The following is a 25,133-nucleotide window of genomic DNA, read 5'->3' as shown; positions in this document are numbered from 1 at the left end:
TGAAGAAGGCACTTGAAACATCAACCATAATCCCAAACGGAGTAAGAGTTGAAACCTCAGTAAAATTCATCTGTATTTTCATTTTCCCGTGTTCCTATCTCCTAGCATCTGTAAGAGTCAGTGTTTGTGTACATTTGATTGCAATCAATAATGCAACGAGACAAGAAAGAATGTACAAATATGTTTGGTAAACAAAAGCTTCTCTGGATCAAAACTTAGCCTCTTCTCAACATATATTGGAAATCAATTTTGCACCTCCACCCAACTACAACCAGGAGTCTTCTTCAACCCTCTGTGTTTCATGGCTAACCTCAAGTCATTGGCATCCTTCCAGGAAGAACAGGTGGAAAAAATACTGGCAGTAAGCACATAGTTTGCTCCCAATTCAGACTCCAATTTAGACAAAAGCTTTCCATCCAAACTAGGAACCCACCCAAGATTCCTGCAAGCACCTAGAAAACTCCTTAATATGACAGCATTCGGCTCCATTGGCATGTTCTTGATCATATCATGAGCTTCCTCAATCAAGCCAGCTCTTCCCAGCAAGTCAACCATGCATCCATAATGCTCAACAGTTGGCTTTATGCTATACATTCTCACCATCCTATCAAAATACATTTTACCCTCAGAAACAAGTCCCATGTGGCCGCAAGCAGAAAGAATTGCAGAAAAAGACAAACTATCTGGCTGCAACCCCATATCTTCCATCCGGGAGAACAGCGAAATAGCATCCTTTTGGCGGCCATGATTTGCAAGAGCAGATATCATGATTGTGCAAGGCTGGAGGTTCTTCTCATGCATTGAATCGAAGACCTGGAGGGCTTTGTCAATCTGCCCACACTTTGCGTACATCTCAAACAAAGCAGTGCCCAAACCAACATCCAATTCCACTTGATTCCTCACAATGTGAGAATGAATTGATGCTCCAGCACCAACGTTGAGCATTTTGGTGCAAGCAGAAAGCAAGCTCACCAAAGTAACGGAGTTAGGCTTCACATTCTCCATCCCCATCTGGAAAAACGCAGCCATTGCATGGCAAGGAAATCCCCGAGAAACACACGCAGAAATCATAGAGCTCCAAGACACAACATCTCTAACGGGCATTTCATCGAACACCTTCCGGGCGAACCCCAGTGCGCCGCAGTCAGCATACATCTTGAAAAGGGTGTTGTTGATATATGGATCACAGGTGAAACCCATCTTGAGGATCAAAGAATGGATGGAACCGCCAAGGGGAAGGGAGGAAGCGCGACCGCATGCAGTGAGAAGGGGAGGGAAAGTGAAGTTGTCAGGGGAAAAGGGGGGAGTTTGGTGCAGGTGGCGAAAGAGGGTGAGGGAGTGGAGAGGGGTGGTTTGAGAGAAGGCCCTAATGAGGAGGTTGAAGGTGAAGAGTGGGGGAGTGGCGGGGAGGGCGCGGAAGAAGAAATGGGCGTAAGGGAGGGAGATGGAGGACGCGCAGGAGATGAAGACGGAAACCAGAAAAGGGTGGCGGAGGAGGCACGATTTCAGAAGGAGCGAGTGTACTTGTCGGAGATGCGACACCGTTGTGGACCGCCACAACACTCTCTCTATCTCTTGCGCTTGAAGCACTACCATCACTCCCAAACATCACCGTATTTTCCAATTCCATTCAGCAAAACATAGTTAGGTAGTTAGTTCTTTTTTTTTTTTTTACACTAACTAAAAATTCGAACTTGGGTGCAGGCGAGGCAGGTGATGCTGCCATTGATCCAACGCCTCGGCTGCGTTAGGTAGTTAGTTCTAACGGACCAACTACCCTGTTACCCCTCCCCCTTTTTTTTGTCTCTTGGTCTCTCCTCATTTCATTTGATGGACTCCCTTTATGAAGAATTGGGCTGATCCATTCTGATGTTTGGGCCAAATCTCGTATAAGATCATATCATTTTTAACTGGCCCTTCTCTTTTAGTGTTTGTCAACGTACAGCCAGTATAAATGGGCCTTGGCCTGTTTTCATACTTAACATAAAAAAACAAGTAAATGCAAGTCAAAATTCATAAGAGAATGGGGGAAATTATTCCCTTAAATAGAGTTCAGTACCGCGACGAATTAATCCTTGATCTATTGGGTTGGAAAATACTGTGAGAAACCAAAAAAAGAAAAATTTATAAGAGAATTTCTCTAAATTTGTGCTACCAACAATTAACTAAGTAAAAGTGTAGACCTTACCCTAATTTAATTCATTACCAACAATTTAGATGAATTATTCCGCACCGACAATCCTCTTAGAAACTTTTTCAAAGATACTTATCAAATATTGAAAACTTATATATTATATAGGAGCTTTAAAGAGATACACAATGGTTTATTTTTAAGACTTATATAATACAATGGGGATTGAGTTTTGTAACTTCCATTTATTTTAAAATTTATTTTATATACATGTGTTTATTAATTTATTTATAGATTTATACATATATTTAATATAGAGTAATATTATATAATCAATAAATATTATTATTTTTTACTAGTTAATAATAATTTATCTTTATATTTACAAGATTTTTATACACAAAAAATATAATTTGTATTTATATTTATTAGAATTTATACACATAAATTAATATATTTTATATTTATATTTTTTAAAATTTATACACATAAATTAATAAAATTTATTTATTAAAAATGTTTTAATATTATTTATACTAATAATAAAATATATTAAAAATTAAAGTGTCCGAAAATTTCTCTTTAATATATTATAATGATTCTGATACTTTAATTTGATGAGTTGATCAAATCAATTAAGTTGAGTCCAAAATGATTATAGCGAAGAATCAATCATGATATTTTCAAATTCATTTTGCATAATTCTTATTTGCTAGACTATTATTTATTTTGTGTTTTATATGATGTAAAATATGGTGAAAATTTATATGTAGTTATTTTTATATAAGTTGATAATTGAAAGTCGTCTGATAATAATTTAGTCAAACATATTAAATTATCTAATGATTCTTAATTAACAACTTTAAATATATAAAAATAAATATATGTGAGTTTTCATCTTAACATATACGGTTTTTTATTTAAATAAATTAAAAAATATTTTATTAACAGAAATAAATAATTTTAAAAATAATTATGAAAATACGTAGCATGTCTTATCTCGTTTACAGTATAAACGAGATAAGACAATGTGAGTGACAGGTGTATATCTTGTTTACAGTGTAAATGAGACAGTGTAAATTTATCTCGTTTACACTGTAAAGGAGATACGTGCTAAATTATAATGTTTACAATGTAAACGGGATACAGTAAGACAAATTTTCAACAGCTATAAAAGGATGTGCAACTCTTGGCATTCTCCACATTTATTTCATATCTTTTTTTCCTTCGATTTTCTTCCAAAAATAGGTAAAAATGTCCCATAGTAGCGGATATGTGGTTGTTTGTGTGTATTTCTATTGTCGTATGAGAAACAGCGACAATAGGGTGATATTTGAGTGCGATAATTCATTACTGTTGTGCACTCGGCGAGTAAGTTCCTTGTCTGAGTTGAAGAGTATGATATTAAGTAATCATAGTAGTTTAAGGAGAAAAAAGATTAGAAGGGTTGGGTATAGGTTGCTAGCACCGTTGGAAAATGGAGTTGTTCGGTTTTGTCTGTTTCGGCTCTAGGGCGACGAGCATGTGCAACTCATGTTTGACATTCATGGGAGAATCATAGCGGAACAAGTGATGGAACTTTCCGTCGAGGTTGGTGATGTTGGTGGCGGTGGATCCGTCCACTCGACCTTTGTACAGGATGATCCACATCTCGCACTACCACCGATTCATGTTGCTAGTTTAGTGGAAAACATAGACGTGGATGATGAAGACTTCGACGAAGAGTATGTTGTTGATAGCAACGATAGTGGTTCTTCTGAAGTTGATGTTGAGGAGAAGTTTGTACCAGAGACGTCGGCCGAGGCAGCGGTACGCTGTGTTTTGCCTCCCCTCCCCCCACCCGATTCCGGTGCTATCAGATGTACCAAGTCACTATCATGCATTGGATCTGGACGCGATGCATGAGAAATCTCCGTTTTTCAATACCGGGGAAGACAATTACAACCTAGATGGTGGGATGGAATTTCGGGTCAGCCACAGATTCAAAAGCAGAGATGTAGTAATGCAGGATATGAAGAACTACAGCATTCGCAGAAGTAATGAGTACCGAGTGGTTGAATCGAACCAATTAAAGTACCATGTGCATTGCCGCCAAGCTGCAACTGGATATCCCTAGAGTCTCCGTGTAGCCCTCTGACAGAACCTCGGATACTGGTGAGGTCAAGTTTAATTGTGACGTATTTACTCATTTATAATTGTTATATCTGGTGTAGTTTTCAACCATGAATGTTTTATTTCGTTAGGGAAGTTCGGAGGGTTGGTGGAGCGCATACGTGTTTAGCATCCACCATGTCCCAAGACCATCGACAGTTGGATAGCAGCCTCATCTGCAATGTCATCCTGTCGTTGATACAGTCCAACCCATCCGTCAACATCCCTGTCTTGCAGGGTGCAGTTCGGCAAAGCTATCACTTCAAACTCTCGTATAGAAAGGTCTAGATGACGAAGCAAAAGGCAATTGCGCAGATACACGGGGACTGGGAGGAGTCATACAACAAGGTGCTGAAGCTACTATAAGCACTACAGAGTTGTTGTCTCGGAACAATATGTGAGCTCAAGGCCTTACCTTGCTATGATGGACACCTTATGGTCCGCGACTGTAGCATATTCGACAAAGTATTCTGGCCCTTCCCATTCTATGTTAAGGCTTTCAAGCATTGCAAGCCGTGTGTTTCTGTCGTCGATGGCACTGATAAACCACTATTTTGCGGTTTATTTTATATTGAATTGAGTGGATTTTATCAATTATTCATACACTTATTAATATAAATCGCATGTTTTACATTTTTCTTCCTAATTATGTGCTAGGACTGAAAACATGCTTCTTTGGCCTTAAATTTGCTAATTTTTAGTCCTCTTTTATTACCATCGATGCCGTGATACGTTTGTTAAGTGTTTTCAGGGTTTATAGGGCAGGAATGACTTAAAGGATGAAAAGGAAGCATACAAAAGTGGAAGGAACACAAGAAATTGAGAATTTCAGAAGCTGGTAGCGACGCGTACGCATGGATGACGCGTACGCGTGACTGGTGCAGCAGACATACGACGCACATGCGTGGCCGACGCCTACGCGTGGCCAGGTGAAAAGTTCAGCGCCACGCGTACGCGTGACAAGCGTCCCGTGCTGCAATTTACAGAATTCACTGGGGGTAATTTTTGGGCTGCTTTTGACCCAGTTTCAGGCCCGAAAATACAGATTAGAGGCTGCAGAGTGGAGCTGGAAGGGGCAATCATTCACTTCTCATTCATTCACACTTTAGGTTTTAGATGTAGGTTTCTAGAGAGAGAGGCTGATAGGCTCTCTCCTCTCTCTAGGTTTTAGAGTTTTTAGTTTCTCTTCTACTTTTATTGGTTTTAGTACTTTAGTTTATCTACTTCTCTTGTTGATCTCTTTATGTTGCCAATTTAGTTTATGAATTCTTCTTGTTTTCTTTAATCCATATTAATGCAATTTACGTTTTCATGTTTATGATTGCTTTCTTTACTTTGTTGTTATTGTTTCCTATTGCAATTGTTAGTCTTAGATTTTGCTATGTCTTGTTAATTTTCTATGTTTTTATTTTATACCTTCCAAGTGTTTGATAAAATACTTGGTTGGATTTAAATTAGATTTTTGTATTCTTAGCTTGGATTGAGCAATTTGGAGACTCTTAAATTGTCAAAGTCTCTTGTTGGTTGATGATTGAAAGTTGCTAGTTGGCTTGAGTTTCACTAACTCTAATCTTTGATTAGGACTTGTGAACTCAAGTTGATTTGCTCACTTGACTTTCCTTCAATTGTTAGAGGTTAACTAAGTGAGAGCAAGTTGCAATTACCATCACAATTGATAATGATAATAAGGATGGGAATTCCGATTCTCAACCATTGCTAGGACTTTTCTTAGTTGTTATTTATTTTCTTGTTATTTACATTCCTTGCTTATTAAACTCAAAACCCAAAAAGATACAATATCATAACCAATAATAAACATACTTCCCTGCAATTCCTTGAGAGACGACCCGAGGTTTGAATACTTCGGTTAATTTTATTGGGTTTGTATTTGTGACGAACAATTTAAACATTGACCGAGGATAATTTGTTAGTTTAGAACTATACTTGCAACGCGACATTTTTGTGAAATTCTTTACCGAAAATTTTCCTCCATCAGGCACGCATTTGTATGGCAAATATGAGGTGTGTTGCTTATTGCAGTGGCACAAGACGACAATAGCAATATCCTTCCTGTTGCTATTGCAATTGTGGAGTCTGAGAGTACGGAGTCATGATCTTTCTTCCTGACTAATTTGAGATGACATGACACCCCACAAGAAGGCCTGTCGGTCAGGTGGATACCACTGTGAAAATCTTTGGTATATCCAAAATATCAACAACGAAGTGCAGCCAGCTATGTCTGTCGTGCCTCGGAGTGCTACAGAGCACAACAAATGGTAGCTCCCTGCAAGCACTGCCGAACCCCAAGACAAACCACGACACGTCTAAAAGTCGGCAAGTAATGGCAACCATCGGAGATGGACCAGATTGTTCGACTTGTCCGTTATCAGATAACCCCCAATCAGTAACATGACGTAACACCTCGCATACTGTCGGAGTGTCTCTGGATCAGTGGTGTCGGGCATATGTCGGACTTGGTCCCAAAGCCATGTCAGCTTCAACGAGAAAGACTCATTCCTCTGCGCCCCTGCTGCTGAACCACTGGAAGCCTGGCACCAAGTAGTTACTCCACCAACTCTCATGTCTCGGTGTCATACCATCTGTAGAAATCACGGAAGCACCCTCACTACCTCTCTGTACGCGCATAGATCGAGGTGGTACACAACGTTTCTGCAGGGTGATGGTGCACTCACCCTATGGCAGGTGGAGTCTCCATACGCCAGCACTCTACGAATACTGTGATCAGAAAGTTATCAAAGACAAAGTTCCTGAGAGGCACTGTATCGCCGAAGGCAGCCTCCCTCAAATATGGGACGATGGCGTCCAATGGTGGAAGCGTGTGACTCACTCGCCAAGGAAGAAGTATGCGAGACCGTTGACAACAAATAAATGATCACAATTAGAAAATATTATATGCGTGCATTGACATAACAAACTGAGTTAACTATTATATACATTTATTTAACAGAAATTTACAAATATGTACTATCAAATTTATTTAAATAAAACTTTTTACGTTAATAATTACTAAGTTAATTAATAAACATTTATTCAATATGTTAATTAAAATAAAAATATTTACTAAAGTAATCAATAATCTAATTAACAAACTTTTACCTAATAATTTCATTTAGATAAATACAAAATTACCTAATTATTCACTTAAAAAATAACTTTATTTGGATACTTAATAACTAAATTAATAAATTAAAAAACATGTAATTAATACATTAACTTCAAGAGTTGGAAAACATCTACTCCAACATTTAATATCTAAATTAATAATTATGTACTTAAAAATTTAATCACAAAAAAATCAGAACCACATTTCTAAAATCATCCCCTATCATCTGATAACATGCATTTAACCACCTAAATCATAAATTGTATTCTAGTTCTTGACAAGTATTCTAACAATAGCTATACAAATATACAATAACATAAATGTGAAGATAACAAAACTAACCGCAAAGTCGGCTACTCCAACGACGTGCCATGTCGCGTTCAGTTGATTAATGTCTGGATCACGTTTATCGTGCGCGCCATCTTAGTATTACTCAATAATATAGTCAGAAAAAATAGATGAGAGGAAAAAGTAGTGAAAAGATGGGAAACTCGTTGTGAACGACATGTATATATAAGTCTCACCCAAAATTAAGTTTATATCTATCTCGTTTACACTGTAAACGAGATATACACTTGTTATTCGCACTATTTTATCTCTTTTACAGTGTAAACGAGATAAGACATACTACGTATTTTAATATAAATATTTAAAAAAATACATATTTATGTACTTCGTATCACTTACCTAGCTGGGAAATGGATGAAAATGGATTTTCTTTAATTTTTTTAATAATTAAGAGAGTAAAGTGTGATATCTTATTATTAATTATTATAAGTGAGATTAAAAAAAAATATAAAAAAAAATATATTAAAAGATTATAAATCATACTTTACTCTTTTAATTTTTTTAACAATTGAAAGGATTCATTTCGTAAATGGATAGTAGTGTCATACAACTGTACAAGTAAAAAAAATGGATAGTAGCAGAGTGGGAAGTGGGACCTGGGAACTGTAGAAGCCATGAAACATATTCATCTGATAACTCAACTTCATTAAACAATGGACAATTGACTGTTTCCTTTCATTTGATAACATCTCAATATCTCATGACATGTGAGTCAAGAAAGATACTTACCCTTTTGTCACTACACACATTACCTTTGTTATTATTTCAATTCACCGCCGTTTTCTCATTGTCTCCATTTACATACTCTCTCACACACGCTCTCGTGACTCAACTCAACACACTTTTCTCTCCTCATATATCATCTTTCCCTCCTCTTCCAATTGCCCCCATCTCATTCCACTTTCTCACTTCATATATCAAAGGTTTGTTCTTCCTTTTCAGCTCTCCATATCATTCTGCCTAATTTCATGGTTGGCTTACTAATATTTGCAGTTCTAGATATACTTGATCATTCTCTTGTATTGAATAATTAGAATTGACACGATCAATTTCCTTTTCAAGTCTTAATTCACACTTCAGCTTTTTATCTGCTGATCACAGTTTATGGTTTAGGGTGTTATTGAGGTTTTGATTAGAAAAGTTGGGGTTTTTAATCTTTTAGGTTGTTTTCCATCATGGGTTTCTTCAAATTTATCTGGTCCTGTTGCGCAAAATACTCATGAAAAGTTTAGAATATCCTGCTTTGCATGTGGTGGTGGGGCTGATGCATGTTGAAATTGACATGGACTCGGAACTTTTTTATTAAAGACAGATTCCATAATGGTGGATAATTGAGGGGAACCAGAAAATAACTATATTGTTTTGATTTTCTCATGATTGCATGTTGCTAGGTCTCTATCCAGATATATCCATACTTGTAATTGTATAGTTTGCATGCGATGTATGGATTTGGAATGCATTTGATTTTATATGAATTCATGTAATTTAACCTTTGTGTTAATCTAATTTCAGAAATCAGAAGTAATGCCTAGTACAATGGAGATAACTAATGTTACCGAGTTCGAGGCAATTGCAAAGGAGAAACTGCCCAAGATGATTTATGAATACTATGCATCAGGGGCAGAGGATCAATGGTCCTTGAAAGAGAACCGAAATGCTTTCTCAAGGATTTTGTAATGCATTGTTCTTAGACATCTTTAAACATTGGTTTTATTGCAGAAGCCTTTTTCACAAAGTCCATTTGGTTTACTTGAAACAGGTTCCGACCACGTATTCTGATTGATGTAAGCGAGATCGACTTGACAACAACAGTATTGGGTTTCAAAATATCAATGCCTATCATGGTTGCCCCTACTGCCATGCAAAAGATGGCTCACCCTGAAGGTATGTCATAAGTTCTGACTCTTAATCTTTTAAATTGAAGATGTTACTGATATTGAGAAAAAGAAAAATAGAAAAATCTTATTTCAAACAATCCATGCAACTCTTGTGCAGGAGAATATGCTACCGCTAGAGCTTCAGCAGCAGCTGGCACAATCATGGTTTGTGTTCATCATATTTGTTCTGAATTTCGTTCCCAAACAAGAACTATATTTGTTTTCTCTGTAATTTGTTATAGATTATTTGATTCTACTATAAATTGGTGCATTCCTAGTTACCTGCATGAAATCTTTTGTACTCCTTACTTTTCAGGTAAATTAATTTTCATTTTTTTTACCCACAGACTCTATCCTCATGGGCTACTTCCAGTGTTGAGGAGGTTGCTTCAACAGGACCCGGCATACGTTTTTTCCAACTCTATGTGGGTATACATTTCCCTGATTCCTTTGCTTCGTGATTCCCTTTTAGGTGATAATCAGAGTTACAAGTTTCCCATTGAAATACAAGAACATGTCCAAGCACTTTAGGTGAAACAAATTCTTTTGATTACAGTTGTTTCTTTCTCTCCATTTTTTTTTCTTTTTTTCTTTTTAAATTTTGCTGCACTTCTGACATTATATGTTTTGGCACTACGGATTGAGTCTTGCATATTGTCACAGGAAATTTATTACCCTTTGTTTCATATGGCTGTGATTCTTTTACAGGAAATGATATTATTAGTTTCACAAGGAATTTCCTTTCCTTTCACTAAATAGCCTTGGGGGGCTGCAATAATTTCTTCCATTCTTCCTTGTTAACAACAAAATATTATAAATTAAACCATTTTCATGCTGTTTTTCTCTTAGGTGTATAAAGACAGAAATATTGTTATACAGCTTGTGAGAAGAGCTGAAAGGGCTGGTTTCAAGGCCATTGCCCTGACTGTGGACACTCCCCTTCTTGGTCGAAGGGAGGCTGATATCAAGAACAGGTTGGCAAGCATTTAAAAATTTTAATGTGAACATTCTTTTATGAAAATTTAAGAAAGTCTTTGTTCATGGTTGAGTGGATGAATCTTATATAAATATGTTACGTGGTTGTTTGATGGTGTTGCATACAGATTTACTTTACCATCACACCTAACACTCAAGAATTTTGAAGGATTAAACCTTGGAAAGCTAGATAAGGTGTGTGACACTAATTTTTGAAATCAAATGCTTCTTTCCATTGATGATCTTCTAACTATTACTGTTTCGAGATCACCTCACTGTCCTTGCAGACTAGCGACTCCGGTCTAGCTGCATATGTTGCGGGCCAGGTTGATCGGTCTCTCAACTGGAAGGTGATATCAATATTTTTACATATATGCCTTTCCTAATTTTGGATGTTGAATGTGAAAGTGATACCAAGTTAAACCTTGCTACAGGATGTGAAGTGGCTGCAAACAATCACCTCATTGCCAATTCTTGTGAAGGGTGTACTCACTGCCGAAGATAGTAAGCATATCAAACAGATATATTCTGATGCTCTCTCATTCATATTCTCTTTGTTTGGATTGTTTTCTCAATCTTGAATGTGAATAATGTAGCAAGGATAGCTATACAAAGTGGAGCTGCTGGGATCATTGTTTCCAATCACGGAGCACGCCAACTTGACTATGTCCCTGCAACTATTATGGCTTTGGAAGAGGTATTGCATTATCCTTATCATTTTAGGAAAGTTTCACATTAATTGAAATTGAAATAAATCACTTCGTGACATATCTTGTTATTATTCTTGGTTGTAGAATAGAAGTCTAGCCCATGCCTTATTTAACTTTGCTTAATCATGTATATTGCATGCAAAGTTTAAAGGTGCATCAGAGACCAAGATTATTTTTCTTCATAAGGTTTTGGTTGTTTGCCTTTAATAACAGGTTGTGAAAGCTGCACAAGGAAAAGTTCCTGTTTTTCTGGATGGTGGAGTCCGCCGAGGGACAGATGTTTTTAAAGCACTAGCTCTTGGAGCATCCGGTGTATTCGTAAGTATATGTGACCAATGGATGCATGCTTTCCTCTGATCTCCCATTTTTTCTCATAAAATTCTGTCTAAGCTAATTGGTTACGAGTAGTGTTTGATTATACATAGCCTAGGTAGGTGATCTAAAATTGAGCCAACTTCATATTGCTGCCATTGCCTTGGCTTTGACTTCAATTTTCAGATTGGAAGGCCTGTGGTGTTCTCTTTGGCTGCTGATGGTGAGGCTGGCATAAGAAAAGCACTTCAGATGCTTCGAGATGAGTTTGAACTAACCATGGCGCTGAGTGGTTGCCGTTCGCTCAAGGAGATAACACGCGACCATGTCATGACAGAGTGGGATCGCCCAAGAGTTGCTCCCAGGCTATGAGTTGACACAGGATTCCAGCTCTGTTTCACCACTGGGTGGTGCTAGTTAAACCTGATAATAGTAGGAACTTTGGAATGAACTTTTTTCTTTATTCCCTGCTTCAATAAACAAACCCTTGTGTTAAAAATAAGCCATCCATGAGTGACTGCTACTTTATGATCCACTGTATGTATTGAATAAATTTCTAATAATAACCAGGCTTGTTTCCTTGCACTTGGTGATGTTGGAATTTGGAATTTGGTAAATCTATATCTATCTTTCTTTTGTATCAAAATAATATAGGGAGTTTAGCTAATCAGTATCTACGGTACTGGTTAATGTTCTTACAGTTTGCATATCTGTGTTGGTGATTCTGAGAATTAGCTCCTTTTTAACGCCGTTTTACTTGGATTTAATTTGTTGTTAGGAGCCTAATTATAATCATAAAAAGTAGCATAGGAGAGGGAATGGTGTATATGTATATTTTGGTCACATTTAATTTGGAATAAACACCATCTATCTCCAATCACTAACTTGGATAGTAGTAATTCAGAGAAATTTCTGATCTGTTTGATCAGCAAAGGAAGGTTCTCGTAAATAATAATACACAAGTGGAGGAAATTCTTGGGAATGTGGTGCTACACACACACGTTCCAGGAAAGAGGAAACCCACACATATTTGACACGACAAGTCCACCTTCCTTGTATCTTCATTTTCGTCACAACCTAGCTCCCATTTTCTTCAACTTAATATTTTTTATATATATACATCTCAAGCCAATTAATTAAGTTATTATAAACTAAATTCAATAGCTAAGCCAAAACTAAATTCAAACACTTCTTTTCATACCAAATCGTAACATGGTCCTAGCTATACTATCCCAACATGAGCCACGCGTCCATTAAAGACGTGCCACACCATCATTTCCCAAAACAAAATTATGTATATACAAAATGTTTCTGCAATTTCCGGAGAGTATTCAATGCTGTGTTTCATCACTCTCATGTAAATGTTTCAGAAACAGGAGCAGTCTTAATATGGATTTGGATATCGATTAAGAAGACAAAGAAAAAAGGGTTTTATTTTTTCAATATATTAACCGTATAAAAGAATTTGAAAATAAATATTTATTTTGAATTTTCAATGAAAATCTCTCTCTGTTTAGTATTTTTAACTAATGTTTTTGAGACACTTATTAACAAGATTTTTTAGTGGAGTATTCATTGTTTAATTTTAAACCGACAAAAATTAAAGAACTTTAATTTAAGTTCATATAGAAGTACAATAATTGAAAGTTAGGTCACTTTGGTAATGAAGCATGTAGAGAATATCTTTTGAGGCCTTATGAATCATGGATTTAATTCAGGTACATCTAACATATGCTGGTGCAGTACTCTCCAGATATGATAAAAGCTATGAATGTACATATATATAGATTCTAATTGGTGGCATATCTCTTATCAAAAATTTCAAACCATTTCCCGTACTAATGAAAGTAACAAGTAACAAGTATGGCATATTTATGCTTCCCATATTGGACCATTTTTTCCTTTAGTCTTGTAGGGGTATTAAGAGACGAGAAGGGAAGGAAATTAATGATCACAAGAATCTTATAATAATGTTAAATAGGAAGCATCCTTTTTGAGTGCTTAAAATACTATAAAGTTGATGGTGATAATGATTTCCCTCTAATTTCAAAAGAGTATAACGCACAAATTAAACAAGAGAATAAGGGTGGTTATTTGATTAAACAATTTATATGACATTCTTCATTTCAAAAATATTATGTAATAATTAAGGACATAATAATAACGGGACTCTATTATATATTCATTTTTTTTTTGTTTTTATATAATATTTAGGGCATAAAGATGAATATCAATAATCTCAAATGTGATTAAAAGATACTAGTTAGAGATATAACCAATTATTTTTCTTTTTTTATCGGTTTAAATTTTTTGAGAGAAATAACTCTACAACATGCATAATATCAGAATTTTTATAACTGGAAAAGTTTGAAGTTTGATCTTTAAAAAACTTATATAAAAAATTTATGCAAATTCAAAAAATACCTTTATATTATGTAAAAAAATGTATTAAAAATATAATTATTTATTTATCTATTTCTACTATCAACTTAAACTTTTTGAAGAATTGATTTCATGGCATCAATAATAATGGGTGATTAACTAGAGATTGTTTTAGCCAAAGCAGCTTTGCCAACTTTGGAGTGGGCGGCGGCTAACATATATTGTCTGATGAATTGAATGTGGACTAGCTACTTGGTGGGTTTAATTCTTAATTGTTTTTCTCTAAATTATTTACTTAAATCTTAATATTAAAATAACCATTCGTACACATGGTGGAATGAATATTTGATATATATCTATTGTTCACATTATTTAGGATTTTTATTGTCTACCTATACTTTTATATATATGTTGGAACCAGTTCCTCCACTTAAACTTGTATAGAGTAATTTTTCCAGTTCCTCCACTTAAACTTGTATAGAGTAATTTTTTCGGTCTCATTTAATTTTGTCTCAGATAGAATCACGTAACTTGAGAAGAATAACACCATCAATCACCTGAATTAGCTTCCAAGTCAAAATACAGCTTCTATAACAATGAATTGCTATTTTACTAATCATATGAATAAATAAAGTCTCATCATTTTTATATTAATTATCCGTGATATATGATATATGATATATCCATTATTTTTGTGAGATATTCAAATACAGAGTTACCAGATCAATTATTGAAACGTGGATACATATAATTGGTATGTCAAATTATTATTATTATGTATTGGCGGGTAAGATAATGAGGTAGGTGTATTTAGTATATGTAGTGGTTAATCATTAACAAATTATGGTAAAAAAGAAGATAATAAAATAATATTATTAATGAAGAAACCAAATAACATATGGCATGAGAAGTAAGGCTAGCTGATCAAGAAATGCTAAGCTACATAATTTACAAACCATTGATTGTCCATATATATATGTTTCATAGAAGGCAGAAAGCTAATTAATTAAGCAACCAAAATTTTGAAATATCTCTATTTAATTAGCTTATATAGTTTTGGTTGTAGCTAGTGATGGTAGGGGGATGCTTCCTGAAGGCGGTTCTTTCTCTTTTGGAGAAACCTCTGCAGCGATCTTTTCATGGAAAGACTACTCCCGGGGCTATGCAAATTATTATTATAATATTGTTGTTGCTGTGACGATGATTGAAGCAATGCTGGTGAACATGGCTCCACTGAAGACCCAGTTGATGTTGGTGTCCTCACTCTTTCCTCCAATTCTTTTCTTGCAAGCATTAAGATGGATCTTGCCTGCGTAAAATTGAACCATTTAATTTACCTAGTAAATACATTATTGAATTTCATCATCGGAGGAAATTAAATAGAAGAGTGTTAGGGGCAGCAACTTTTGTGATTTGTAGCCATCAAATAGCCATCAATGATGATTTTAATGGTATGAGATTGGTGTGAGATTTCATCCAATGGTTCACTTTTCTTTGCTGATTACATGTTGGTTAGAATTTGAAAAAGTTACTGGTCTAGACGTTTTCAATTAGATATGTACGTACCTGAGATTGAGTGACGTCACAAACGGAAATCTTGCCATCGTAGAATATGGTGAGTGGGTGTGATTGCGGTGTCTGCTGTCCTTGTAACGGGCTACTCCTACTTTCTTCTTCTTCCATGGAGCGGTGGTCGGAGGCAGGAGAAGGGAAAAGCCGTAGTTCTAAGTTGCAGTTCCTCCTCATCGAGAGAGACGGAAAGTATGTTTTTTTTTTTTTTTTCTTTTTGAAGAGTTAAGAAAGAAGAATAATGTTGAAATAGAGATGAGGGATGAGAGGCGTATATATATTTTAGGGGTGGGTGGGTGGGAATTGAAATGAAAACGAAGAGGCTTGTGTTGCGAAACACGGAAATAAAATGAAATAAATAAATAAAGGCGTTGTTGCATTGGCGGTGGGGTTGCGACTTGCGAGGGAGCTGTCTATGTACACACCCAACTTGAAGCTACTCTTGAGTTGTACGCTCTTCTTTATTTATTCACGTGTTTCATGCTCTTTTCTGATTTGCAGCACATGCCCGTCACATTAACAAGGAAACAATTAATAATGATGTGAGTTGTGACATGCTTGATCCTACAAAAGTAGTCACTGGATCATGCATGTTAATAGTGACTGCCTAATGTTAGTAACACCCCGCTGACCCCACAACCTATTATTTCTCATTTGTGAATGCCGTCGACCTCAAATTTCCACACCATCAATTTACACGTGCTTTTATATCCTTATACGTACCCATCACAATTCACAACTAAGTTACCTACCTTCAACCCTAGCTAGCTACCTAATATCTACTTTTACTTCTTTGGATATGAGAAAAAAAAAATCATGCTTCAAACCCTAGCTAGCTACCTAACTAATTATCATTTAAGTTTTACTTTTATGCATATATTTCACTCTCTCTCTCTTTTTTTCTTGTAATATTATTGTTAATTGTTATCTCTTTGGTAATTCTCAAATTACTTTTTTTTTTAATGTTCTTTTAGCATTCATTTTGTTTAATGCTAGAAAAAATGTGTTCATATAGTAAGAAAAACCTGCCATGTATATTAAGTGTTGTAGACATTAAATAAAAGGGGAGTTCTCAGGTGACCAAGGTAGTAGTGGCCAAGAATGACCAAAGATTGACCCACAAATAAGAGGTTGACATGTGGAATGGTTGATTATAATGAGAATCATTTTAAAAATATATTTTTGTGAATTACATTAAAACAAGGAGCCATAATTTTCACAAATTTTCAAAAAAAAATTTGTGAGCCTTCGACAATGTAGACAAAAAATGGGAAAAGCTAAATTATAAGAAAAAAAACAAGAAAAATATAAATACACCGAAAAAAAAGGATAAACAAAAAACTGTGCCGTTAATAAAAATAAGAAACCAAGTAAAAAAAATAAAAAATAAGAAACTACGGCATTAATTTAAAATTTATAAAAAATATTTTTTTTTATTTTTAAATTTACGTAATTGAATTCCAAAACCAACAAATTGAGTAAAACCTCATTTAATTGCATTATATTTTGATTTTTTTAATTTTTTATTATATAACTATTAATAATTATTGATTCTTTCTTTAAATGAATAATATAAGATAAAAAAAAATAATCTTTTTTTTAACTTTAAATTAATGTCGTAGTTTCTTATTTTTTATTTTTTTTTGCTTGGTTTCTCATTTTTATTAATTGCACAGTTTTTTATTTATCTCTTTTTTTTTTGTGTATTTATATTTTTCTTTTTTTTTTTCTTATAATTAGCATTTCTAATTTTTTGTCTACATTGTCAAAGGTCCACAAATTTTTTTTTGAAAATTTGTGAAAATTATGGCTCTTTGTTTTAATGTAATTCACAAAAACATATTTTTAAAATGATTCTCATTATAATCAATCATTTCACATGTCAACCTCTTATTTGTGGATCAATCTTTAATCACTCTTGGTCACTACTATCTTGGTCACCAGAGAACTCTCCTAAATAAAATTAACTAATGATATGTGAGTACACTTAGAAATTTAGTGCAAATTAAATCTTATTAATTTTGAATTTACGCAGAACATCATTAATTAGAAAGTGCAATCTGTCATTTATTAAATTAATTAGTATTCTTTTAAGGAAGGTGTTTTATGAATTGGGTGTCTCGTTTTTATGTTTTAATTAGTTATGCCTAATTTTATACGTATAAATAAATAAAGTACGACGAATACTCATATAAAGATGGTTAAAATAATTTTAATTTATTTAAATATATTAAATAAAATTTTAATATTATCATTTTTATAGGAAAATTATTCTAATTATTTTTGTGTGAATAGTAATAAAAAATATTGGCTGTGTTGTCAGATAACATGAATAAATAATAAGTTCAAAGAATACGAGGCACCTTAATTACATATTAGGTTAATTTCATACTAATTAAATCACATGATACAGGTATTAAAAATGAGGAACTAAAGCTAAAAGATTATATTCTCAAAGGATAAAAGAATATATATAAAATTATTAATTGCTATATTTTTTTATACATAATCCTGATTCCTCAATACCCTAACAACCAGACTTGGTGGATAAAAGTACCTTAATTCCAAATTAAATGGTTGGAAATTTATATAAATTAGTTTAATAGAAAAGTGTGATACTTAATTAATAATATATATAGAAAAATGGTTTAGGGTAATTAAAATAAAATAATTATGCTAAATATATACTAAAATTAATTATTAGTATAAAATATATATTAAAAATATGAAAAGATATAATAATAAAAAATTAATTAAAAATAATTAAAATTTATTTTATTTAATATTTATTAATTATTATTAAAATTAATAATTATTAAATAAAATAAATTTAATATTATTATTTAAAATAAATTAAATTATTTATATTTATATAAAATATATAATAATTAATTTTACTAATTAATTTTAATATTTAAATAGTATTTTTAAGAGTGAAATGGCACGCAGCACCTTAGGTTGCCGACTTGCATTGACTGTGGAAGCGGCATTCGCAGCCAAGAGAAGAGAGGTGCATGTAAAATGTAGAGCCGCAAAGCTATTTTATTGGCGTGGCTGCATTTACGCACAATGCACACGTGCTTCGTCCCACAACCATTAAATTATTCACGTGATTCGTAACAATACCATTAAATTGCTATTTTCTTGCTCCCTGCCAAACTGCCGTTGAACATACCACATTTTGAACTAAACTGCCCTCTTTTACCTTTTTTTTTTCCCTCTACGAAAAAGTACAGGGAATCAACAATAATATAAATCAATTTAATTATTTTTTTATTTTTAATTTTAAAATTTAAAAAATTAGAATAATAAAAGATTATTTTTTATTTTTTAACTAATTAACTTTAGTTAACTATACTCTTAAATTGACTTTTTAATATGATTATTTTTTTGTTCATAAAAAAAAAGGACACACAACAAAATAACCAAAAAAGAACGGATTTAGCCTGTATAAACAGGATAAGAATATTTATACATTGTTTGGATTAAAGGGGTTTGAAGGAAAAGAAAATGTAGCCAATGAGTTATAGCTCAAATGGCATAGTCTCCCCATACTCAATTAAGAGGTTGCAGATTCGAATCTCTTATTTTTAGTAAAAAAAAATGTAAAAAAAGAAAATAAAAAAAATTATTTGAATGAGAAAAAAATTGAATAGAAAAGAAAAAAATAATGTGAAACCCACATATAACTTTTCTCTTCCAAGATGAGAAAAAAACGATGAAAAAGATGTAAATAAAGATAAAATTATAAATTTATTCTTTACAATTATGTTAATCAATTATAATTTATAGTCGATGAGTTATAGCTCAAATGACATGGTCTCTCCATACTCATTTAAGAAGTTGCGAGTTCGAGTCTCATATCTTTGGTAAAAAAAATCAATTATAATTTATATATAATATAGATAAAAGTATTAATGTAATTTTATTCTGTTATAATTTTTTCTTTTCTTACTTTTTCTTTCATTCAAATAAAAGAATATTTTTTCTTCGTCCAACAACACAAATTTTATTTATTTATTTTTTTTTCTCTTATTTTCTTTTTTTTTTAATTTCCTTTTCTCTCATTTTTTATCTTATATTCAAACAATGCATATAGTGAATATACGGTTAAATAATACAATATATAAATTCAATATTTTTAAAACGATATTAAATTTTTGAATAAAGAAATATCATGATGAAATATAGTTTCCAAGTGGAATTAGTTGAATTTTTCATTTATGTATCAATAACTATCCAGAAAATAAAAAAAGTTACGTAATTAAATATATAAGTCTCTAAATTTGTTTACTAAGATTTTTTTGTAATCAAACGTTATGCTCATTATTTTTCAAATAATGATGTGAAACTCAAAACTATTAAACAACTATATAAAAGAAAAAAAAAAATCAAACTTGACATGCTTCAATCCGCTTCAATTCTCTCTTTCCATTATCCAATACATCTCTTTCCCCTGTTTTATCAAAAGCATGTATTTCGTTTTTGTTATATGTAGCATATGTCTATCAAAAAAGAAGAAGCTATTCTTCCAAGTCAATAATTTGTTAATAAAATAATAGCATTAACTAAAAACGAATGATAATTTGACGTGCCCATTAGAGTTTGAGTCTACTCCGCTAGAATTTTTGTGGAGTGAATACACATTCGTTCCTGACAATTACTTCGAAAGGATAACGAGCTTCTCAAGAAAAAAAACATCCAATTCAGTCCTTGATATTTTTTTAGGACTTATTAACCTCTGTGCCAAAAAAAATAACGTTGACTTTTTTTGGCACAGAAGCTTCGTTGTCTTTTCGAAGTAATTGTCAGGGGCTGAATTGGATATTTTTTTATCAAGAGCCTTGTTGTCTTTCGAAGTAATTGTCAGGGGTTATTTTGGATTTTTTTTTTCAATTTTTGTGTGTTTCATTGGAACATGAGCAAACTGTTCCATTCGTGATTCTAGCCATGCATTTCTCTCTCTTTCACTTAATTCTATCTGTAATGGTATCCGGAGGTGAGGTTGATCATGAGGATCGGAATAATGCAGATAGAGACAAGGAAGCTGAACATTTAGGCTGTTTTTGTTTTTGGAGACAAGACACAAACACATGAATAATAAATGTTTAAAAAGTATTTAAAAGTAGATATTGGACAAATTTTCTTTATTTTTGTGTCCACTTTTTAATAAAGGACAATGATAGATACGAAATTTAAAAAGGGAGTAATTCTCCACATCCAAGTTCATCCAAGTGATTTGAGTTAGACGTTTCTTTTTCCCATTTTCTTCCCCTGTGCTGCTTCACTCCGGATGCTACGAGTCTTCTTCTTCTCCTCTTTTTCTTATTATTTTTTCAATTTCGTTACTGTCGTCACCAACAACACCTCTTCCTCTTCTTCCTCCTCCTCCTATTGGAATTTCCTCTCCTTCTTTCTTTTTCATCATTCTCCTCCTCCATCATCATCATCATCATCATCATCATAATCATCATCGTTATTATCATTATTTTCTTCTAATATGTATCGTCGTTATCGTTATCATCGAATTCGAATTTATGTAATGGACAATTTTCGGTTCATTTGGTATTATACAATGGTTACGTTTTGAGCTAATTTTTAGTTCATTCGAGACGCAAGTGTTTCTGAATTCGAATTTATATAATGGACAATTTTTGGTTTATTTGGTATTATACAATGGTTTAGTTTTGATAATATTTTTGGTCCATTTGAGACGCAGGTGTTTCTGAATTCAAATTTATATAATGGACCATTTTTGCTTCATTTGGTATTATACAATGGTTTCGTTTTGATAATATTTTTTGTTCATTCGATCACCATAGAGAATCAGAATCAATAAAGATGTTAGGAAAATGTTAGTATTGTTGGTGATGACAATAAGGATGATGGAGGAGGAAGAAGAAAAGAAATGAGGCAATCAAATAAATTCAAATAAAAAAGAAACAGGAGGAGGAGGAGGAGATGGATGTGGTGGTATGGTGGTGGTGATCATGATGATAATGAAAAAAAGATGAAGAAAAAGGAGAAGAAGAAGAAGAAGAAGAAGAAGAAGAAGAAGCAGGAGGAGAAAGAGAAAGAAGAAGAAGAAGACAAAGCCCCGCAGCATAAACTAAATGACTTAAATGAACTTAGATGTAAAATTACTTGGATGTGTAGCGGGACTCAACAAGTGGGCACGGATTTTTTTTTTTATGAAATTTTTTTTCCTTTTTATTTTCCCTAGTTTAAGCTTTTTCTACGCATCGTTGTTCCCAGCAAGGTACTCTCTTCTCCCTGTCCTTTCAATTCTCTATCTCTCCGTTCTTTTTTCTCTCTGTTTGTCTAGGTACTCTCTTGTTCTTGCAGAATTTTTTATTTAACTTGATAATTTCTTCCTTTTCATTGTTAATTCTTTTTTCTATGACATGCTGCAGGTTACAAAATGAAAACTTAATTCACTCTTCTACTTACGTTATTTTTTTTATTCTTAATTGTTACTTTAATACCATTTTTACCTTGTTGGTTCATAGACCAATTCTTCTTATAATCTCCCTGTGTTTTCCACGTATTCTCATCTTCTATTAAATTAGTTCATATACCAATTCTTCTTATGACCCCCCCCCCCCGTGATTTCTTACCAGCTTTGCTTAGATAGAAATGAAAAGCTCGACGAGAGCTTCACGTGGTCGCAAACGGCTCGTCAATCAGAGCTCCGTAGCTCAAGTTATGGCTAGAACAAGGAGAAGGTGAATAGTGTCATCCCCCTTCTCTCTTCACCATCAGCGCCCCCCACTCTCTCTTAGGTAAAAAATGAGCTGAATGCTCATTAAATGGCTTTATATATGTTGGGCCTTGGGTTCGGTTTGGGCCTGGTCCAACCCGTTAGCGTTTTAGATCCGTTTGCACCACTTTGAGTCAAAACCTTTAAGATTAGTGCCCGGTTTTTATTCTAAATTATTTTTTGTCCTTTTAAAATAATAAATCAAGTTTCAAAATCTTATTTTTCTCAAAACACGGTACCGGACAGTTTAGAGCCGGTACTGCCGGCTTAAGCACCGATGCACATTTTTACAAAAAAATCTTTCACAGAAGATACATTTTCCAACTCATAAAAATTCATTGAAATCAAATTTCACTTTTATATTTTCAAATTAAAACTTCTAAATTTTGAATCTACTCCGGACACTTAAAAATTATTATTTTATTAAAGCGGTTAAGCCGGTTCTTACAAGCATCATTTGGCTGGAAAAGGTGGAGATATTGAGGCATGTCGAAAGGTGCCAGCTGTAGTGAGACACCAATTCAATCAAAACATTAAAGATCTTTGAACCAAGAAAAGAAAAACTCAAGAAGAATATGCAAAAAGTTATAATGCTTGTGATGAAGTTGAAATAGAATTTGATGAGATTGAACGTAATGAGATGTGACAACAACAAAATCAAGGCTTCCAGCACCTAGCTCTAGAAAAGAAAAACAACTCAAGGAATTACAATCTTTTTTTTCCATTAGCAGCAACACCTGTGAGCTCAACCAAGAACCAATTATCAAAAGTGTTCTTCAAAGCAAAAAAATTGTGGAGAAGTGTGATATTGCTATTGCGAGATGGATGATGAATGCCTCTGTGCCATTTAATGTGGTTATTTTAGCTTATTATCAGTCAATGATTGATGCTATTGCAAACATGGGTATAGGGTATAAAGGGTCAAATTATGGAAGAGTTCGTGGATATTTGTTGAGTAAATTGGTTGAAGATGTAAAGAAAATGATTGAAAATTATCGTGAGATTTGGAAACAAACTGGATGTACTATCATGGCCGATAGATGGACTAATCATTGTAGGCGTACTTTAATTAATTTTTTGGTTTATTGCCCTAAAGGAACTGTTTTTCTAAAGTCAGCTGATGCTTCTCGTGTCTCAAAAACTGATGACTCTTTGTTTAAATTACTTAGGGATGTTATATTATTTGTTGGTCCTGAGAATGTTGTACATGTAGTGATAGATAATACTGCAAATTACGTTGCTACTAGAAGGCTGTTGGAATCGGAGTTTCCTAGATTATATTGGTCTTCTTGTGCAGCACATTATGTTAATTTGATGTTTTAGGATATTAGAAAGTTAGAGGAAGTGAGTGAAACTATGTCACAAGCTTCAATGATTACGAAGTATATCTATAATCATTTCCATCCTTTGTACTTGATGATAAAGTTCACAGGTGAATAAGAAATACTTCGTCCAGCTCCAACTCGGTTTGCCACTAATTTTATTATTTTACAAAATATTTTAGCTTAAAATGATGCATTGAGAGTTATGGTGATATCCAGAGAATGGACAATCTCAGCTTACTCTAAAGAAGCCAAAGCTAAAAAGTTTGTGAATCAAGTCTTAGATTCTAAATTTTGTAATCAATGCACTGATATTGTTAAGCTTACTGAGCCACTTGTTTGTGTATTGTGTATTGTGGATAGTAAAGATAGAGCCGCAATGAGTTTCCTTTATCAAGCTATTTATAAGGTTAGGAAAGAGATAGTGAAGATGTTTCAAAAAAGAAAGAGGGTTGTTGATCCTTATTTGAAGATTTTAGATACACGTTGGGATTCACAACTTCGAAAAAATCTTCATACTGCTGGTTATTGGTTAAATCCAGATTTTCGATTTAATGTTGGAGAATTTGAAAAGAACAAGCAAACAAATTCTAGCCTACTAGATTTCATTGAGAGATATGCTTACAGATTTGAATTCTAAATTGACAAGTGAGATGAGAATCTTTAAGAATGCTGAACAAGACTTTGGAAGACAGTTTGCAATACGTGAGTGAAGCACAGTGATGCCTGGTAAATTTCTTATTAAAATTAGTCTTTTATGATTGTGATATGTTTATGATTTGATTTTTATGATTATATATATTATTTTCTTTTTATGTTAAGATCAATGGTGAGAATCTTATGGATGTGGAGCACTACACTTGCAAAATTTAGCGATTCGTGTTTTGAGTCAAATTTGTAGTTCTTTAGGTTGTGAGCGTAACTCAAGTATTTTTGAACACATTCACTCAAAGAAAAGGAATCGGTTAGAGTATCAGAAACTTAATGATCTTGTTTCTGTTCATTACAACTTAAGGCTACAACAAAGGTACTTTTTTATTATTCTTTCTTGAAGGCATTATTTTAAATTTTAGTTATAATAAGAATAATCAAGTTAATTGATAATATAGAAATCGAATGAAAATACAAAGTTATGATCCAATTTGTCTTGATGCATTTTTGGATCATTCGAAATGGATTATGGAAGATTCACCACCATTTTTAACTCTTGAAAAAGTTGATGCTTTACGGAATGATCTTGCAAATATGTCTCTTCAATCAACTTTAAATGATATGGGTATGTTTTTGTTAAGGATGATTTTGTAATGCTTTAACCAAATATTTTGCCTTATTATTGATTATGATTTGTGAAACATTATTGAAATGCTAGATCAATTGAATCTGGAAAATGATCGAGATGATGATGAAGCTAATAATAATTTTGTGAAAAATACAAATCAGAATGAAACCAATCAAGATGTAGCTCCAGATTT

General features: G+C 33.4%; 3 protein-coding genes across 3 annotated transcripts; 1 reads left to right on the top strand and 2 right to left on the bottom strand.

Annotated features, from left to right (window-relative positions):
* Positions 1–243: 243 nt before the first annotated feature.
* LOC112735650 (pentatricopeptide repeat-containing protein At1g50270-like) lies at positions 244–1,200 on the bottom strand. The gene has a single exon (XM_025785178.1). The coding sequence runs from the start codon at positions 1,198–1,200 to the stop codon at positions 244–246; it is 957 nt and encodes a 318-aa protein (XP_025640963.1).
* A 7,110-nt stretch (positions 1,201–8,310) lies between these two features.
* On the top strand, positions 8,311–12,213 carry LOC112734766 (glycolate oxidase 1). The gene is made up of 12 exons (XM_025784214.3): positions 8,311–8,677; positions 9,267–9,427; positions 9,514–9,638; positions 9,750–9,796; positions 9,979–10,056; positions 10,481–10,605; positions 10,735–10,801; positions 10,894–10,956; positions 11,041–11,110; positions 11,203–11,303; positions 11,530–11,634; positions 11,815–12,213. The coding sequence occupies exons 2-12, from the start codon at positions 9,279–9,281 to the stop codon at positions 11,998–12,000; spliced, it is 1,116 nt and encodes a 371-aa protein (XP_025639999.1). The 5' UTR covers positions 8,311–8,677; positions 9,267–9,278; the 3' UTR covers positions 12,001–12,213.
* Positions 12,214–14,857: 2,644 nt separating this feature from the next.
* On the bottom strand, positions 14,858–15,966 carry LOC112734767 (protein TIFY 5A). The gene is made up of 2 exons (XM_025784215.3): positions 15,577–15,966; positions 14,858–15,319 (listed from the first exon to the last, which is right to left on the bottom strand). The coding sequence occupies exons 1-2, from the start codon at positions 15,754–15,756 to the stop codon at positions 15,077–15,079; spliced, it is 423 nt and encodes a 140-aa protein (XP_025640000.1). The 5' UTR covers positions 15,757–15,966; the 3' UTR covers positions 14,858–15,076.
* Positions 15,967–25,133: the final 9,167 nt, after the last annotated feature.

This window comes from Arachis hypogaea, chromosome 3 (assembly GCF_003086295.3).
Source record: "Arachis hypogaea cultivar Tifrunner chromosome 3, arahy.Tifrunner.gnm2.J5K5, whole genome shotgun sequence".
Lineage (NCBI taxonomy): Eukaryota > Viridiplantae > Streptophyta > Magnoliopsida > Fabales > Fabaceae > Arachis > Arachis hypogaea.
Note: the sequence above shows the minus strand (reverse complement) of the source record. Positions and strands in the feature narration are given on the sequence as shown.

What these genes read in the sequence shown, in the direction of transcription:
- LOC112734766 (XM_025784214.3), top strand. Translation starts at nt 9,279, where the DNA reads ATGCCTAGTACAATGGAGATAACTAATGTTACCGAGTTCGAGGCAATT. An exon ending in ACCTTGGAAAGCTAGATAAG is followed by an intron (nt 10,802 to 10,893) that starts GTGTGTGACACT and finishes CTGTCCTTGCAG; the next exon opens with ACTAGCGACTCCGGTCTAGC. An exon ending in TGTACTCACTGCCGAAGATA is followed by an intron (nt 11,111 to 11,202) that starts GTAAGCATATCA and finishes TGAATAATGTAG; the next exon opens with CAAGGATAGCTATACAAAGT.
- LOC112734767 (XM_025784215.3), bottom strand. Translation starts at nt 15,756, where the DNA reads ATGAGGAGGAACTGCAACTTAGAACTACGGCTTTTCCCTTCTCCTGCC. An exon ending in GTGACGTCACTCAATCTCAG is followed by an intron (nt 15,320 to 15,576) that starts GTACGTACATAT and finishes AATTTTACGCAG; the next exon opens with GCAAGATCCATCTTAATGCT.
- LOC112735650 (XM_025785178.1), bottom strand. Translation starts at nt 1,200, where the DNA reads ATGGGTTTCACCTGTGATCCATATATCAACAACACCCTTTTCAAGATG.